Genomic DNA, 3,079 nt, shown 5'->3' with positions numbered 1-3,079 from the left:
AGATCCATGAAAGGAAATATCGTTGGGTGTATACCTGATGAGGCTTCCTCTTTTCTCAATGAAAAAGGTGTTTTCATGTATTTTTTACATAAGGCATATCTTCAGTCTGTTTAATATTCATATATATGCCAAATATATGGCTTTTTTGAAGTTACAACTGGAATTGTTTTCAAACCGTACATTGTTTGTCATTGTTTTTCTTAATATCAGATCAGTCACTAGAGATTCTGTATTTCTTTTCCAGCTTTGGGTACGAATTACTTTGTTCGGTTTTCTTCCATATTTGGTTACAACTGCTTCTCGAGTTCCTGCTTTGTTAATCTTTCAAACCTTGCTGCTGCATTAGTATCTAGAATTGCTGTTTTTTTCTCTAAACTCTGTGGAGACGTATTTTTTCTCCATACAGGAGTTTACGCTTATTCAATTCTTGTATATCTTCATTACAGATCTCTTTTTAAAGACATTATAAATGTTTTTGTTTTTTGACTTCTGCCAGTCCTTCAGGAGTTGCAATCACTTCCACCCAAATATAGGTACACACCGGAAACACACTCATCTAGTTATTATTATTATTACTAACTAGGATAATATCCATGAAATAAACAAAGTAAACTGAATTAGAATATTACTCATCTTTCATACCCTATCACTATAACCCGAGCCTATATTTCACTTTCGTAAAAAATATCATAATATCATATTTTCAAATTTCAATATTTTTTATTTCGCAAATATTTTATAAAAGTGTAAAAAAACATCAATTTTTTGAAATTTTATAAATTTAACAAATCCTCTCAAAATCAAAAATTTAATAATTTTTTATTAAATTCAGAAATGTCATTTAAAAATATAATTATAGGAACAAAAATGCAAGAAAATGTAATGCTTTTAATCACAACAGAATTTCTTCCTCTTTCTTCTGTAGACGAGTTCTCTTTAGGAAAGCATTTTGGATCTTTTGTCTCATCAAAATCACAAACTTTTTTATCTTTGCAGGGTTTCTCTGTAATATGCTTTTTGCATTCGTCTGCTGTTTTTTCGGTTCTTCTGCCTTGTCTGTTTTGGTGGGACATGAGGGACTTGCTTGCTTTTTCTTATTTTTATCTTCCTCGTTAACGAATTTTTTGATGGTGTAATAGGTTTCTGCTTTGTAGAGCTCGTCTGGGTCGCTTATTGAATCGAGCTTTTTATCGGCGTCGTCGATTGCTGCTTTTCCTGGCTTAAAATTTGTGTGGGCTTCCTTAACGGCAGTTTTACCTTTTCTCCATCTATGCCGTAAAGCTGGTTAGCTAACTCTTTTGTTGATGGGTGATTCTTTTGAGCGCCTTCAAGTTTTCCTGCCCTCTTTAGGACGTTTGCTAGAATTTTGGCGTCGACTTTTTGTCTCGCTTTTGTTAGCCAGGCACCTGGGTCACCTACTGCTTCCAGTCTTCGCGCCGCATCGAGGCCCAATGCGATGGCTGCAAGCTGCTGCTTGTATGCCTCGCCCCGTGGAATGATCGCTCCGCCGGTGGCTGGGTCGTTATACTCACTGCCGGCATTTTTGTTCTTTCGGTTTATTTTTATCAGCTTCGTTTCGAAGACTTTACCTCCTTTGAGTCCAACGTTGGTGCCGTCGGTGCTACAGGTTTGACTTGGCCCGAAAGCAGTTTGTGAGTTTGAAGAGCAGAGGAAAAGGTCTCCTGTTGTGTCCCCGTCGGATTTGCGAAGTTCGGCAGTTACTAGAGTTATTCGGTCGTATTCGGCGGCGCCTTTGCTTTCTGGCCCCTCCTTTGCTACCTGTCGTTTTCCTCTTGATGCCATGCAGGCTCCGTTTTCATTGGCTAATGTAAATGACGGCGGCCTGTTGCTTTGAGTATTGTAGTTGGTGGCGGTTGCCATCGCCTTGTCGGCTAAGGTTAACCCTTTTAGTAGTGAGAGCAGTTCTGTCGTCGTAGCTGCGGTAATCTTCGGCGCCTTATCTGATATCTGAACCAGAATTGCCATTGCTGCTTTTGACGCGTCAGCTGCTGCCGCGTATGTTGCCTTCCCTATCGATTCGGCTTTGGTCAGTGCTATGATCCTCAATTTTCTGGCTGCTTTTGTGAATTCTGCAGCACGTGCTGCGGCCGTTGTCAGCGCTGCCACCATCCCCGCTGCTAGTTGTGTGGCCTGCCTGCTTGCTGTGCATTCGTCGTCTGCATCTTTTGCTGCTGTTTCCAAGGTGTGCAAGCGAATCTGGATGCTTGCTAATAGTGCTGTCGTCGCTATTGTTGCGTACATACGGTTGTGTACCAGGTTGTTGCTAGTATTTGAGTTGCTTTCTTTTTTAGTTGCTTGCTTGTCTGTCGCTTTATTGATGGTTTGGTCGCTGTGAGCCGGCTGGCCGCTTCGGGGCCCTGTGATTTATCTTTGAAAAGAAAGGTTTGCAAGAACGTTAGGCGCCGCTATGTCGAGGTTTGTTGCTTGGCCGTGGTCTTTTTGGCCATCTGGAGGCCCTTTTATTGCAATTAGAGTGGGCGACTGCTGACAATTCAGGCTTGGTTCCTTAAAAATATGGTGACGCTAAATCGTTGGTGAATTTGTAGAATTACACCCAAAACAACATTGTTTCCTTTACTGATTTTCCTCTCCACTCCCTCTGTCGGCTTTTGTTTCAAGTATTCTTGATTTACAGCAGCTACAGTTTACACCACGATGGAGAAAGGTTATCCAGCCACCATTGCTCTCAGTACAAGTTTTGAAACTAGTTTGTCTGCTTCTGTCACCTTTCGCTGACTAAAGTTCAGTTGATTTTCGACTAGCTCCATTGTTTTTTTGTTGTTGTGGTTTATGTGCTATTGTCGCTGCCAATATCACCGTTGGTTATACTTCATAGATTTTTTTGGTTTTTGAATTTCCTTTGTGTGCATATAATCTTGTTGTTGTGCGTGGAAATGCTACTTGAATATTTTTGATATATTGCCGCTTTTAGGGTAGAAATGATTATTGGAATGTAACAGCTTACTTTCTAGTAAGAACAACGCTAGCTCCATTTATAAATTCCAAGCTGCTCTTTTTTATCATCATTAAAAATTCCATCTGTGCTCCAACATTTCAT

General features: G+C 40.2%; 1 protein-coding gene across 1 annotated transcript; it reads right to left on the bottom strand.

Moving 5' to 3' along the window:
- Positions 1-1,170: 1,170 nt before the first annotated feature.
- On the bottom strand, positions 1,171-2,262 carry TEOVI_000049500 (uncharacterized protein; the record flags this gene model as incomplete). The annotated part of the gene is made up of 1 exon (XM_067223308.1): positions 1,171-2,262. One exon carries the CDS (start codon positions 2,260-2,262, stop codon positions 1,171-1,173), a length of 1,092 nt encoding a protein of 363 aa, XP_067079409.1.
- Between the last annotated feature and the right edge of the window lie 817 nt (positions 2,263-3,079).

This window comes from Trypanosoma equiperdum (genome assembly GCF_001457755.1).
Source record: "Trypanosoma equiperdum strain OVI genome assembly, contig: ctg_182, whole genome shotgun sequence".
In the NCBI taxonomy this organism is placed as follows: Eukaryota; Euglenozoa; class Kinetoplastea; order Trypanosomatida; family Trypanosomatidae; genus Trypanosoma; species Trypanosoma equiperdum.
Note: the sequence above shows the minus strand (reverse complement) of the source record. Positions and strands in the feature narration are given on the sequence as shown.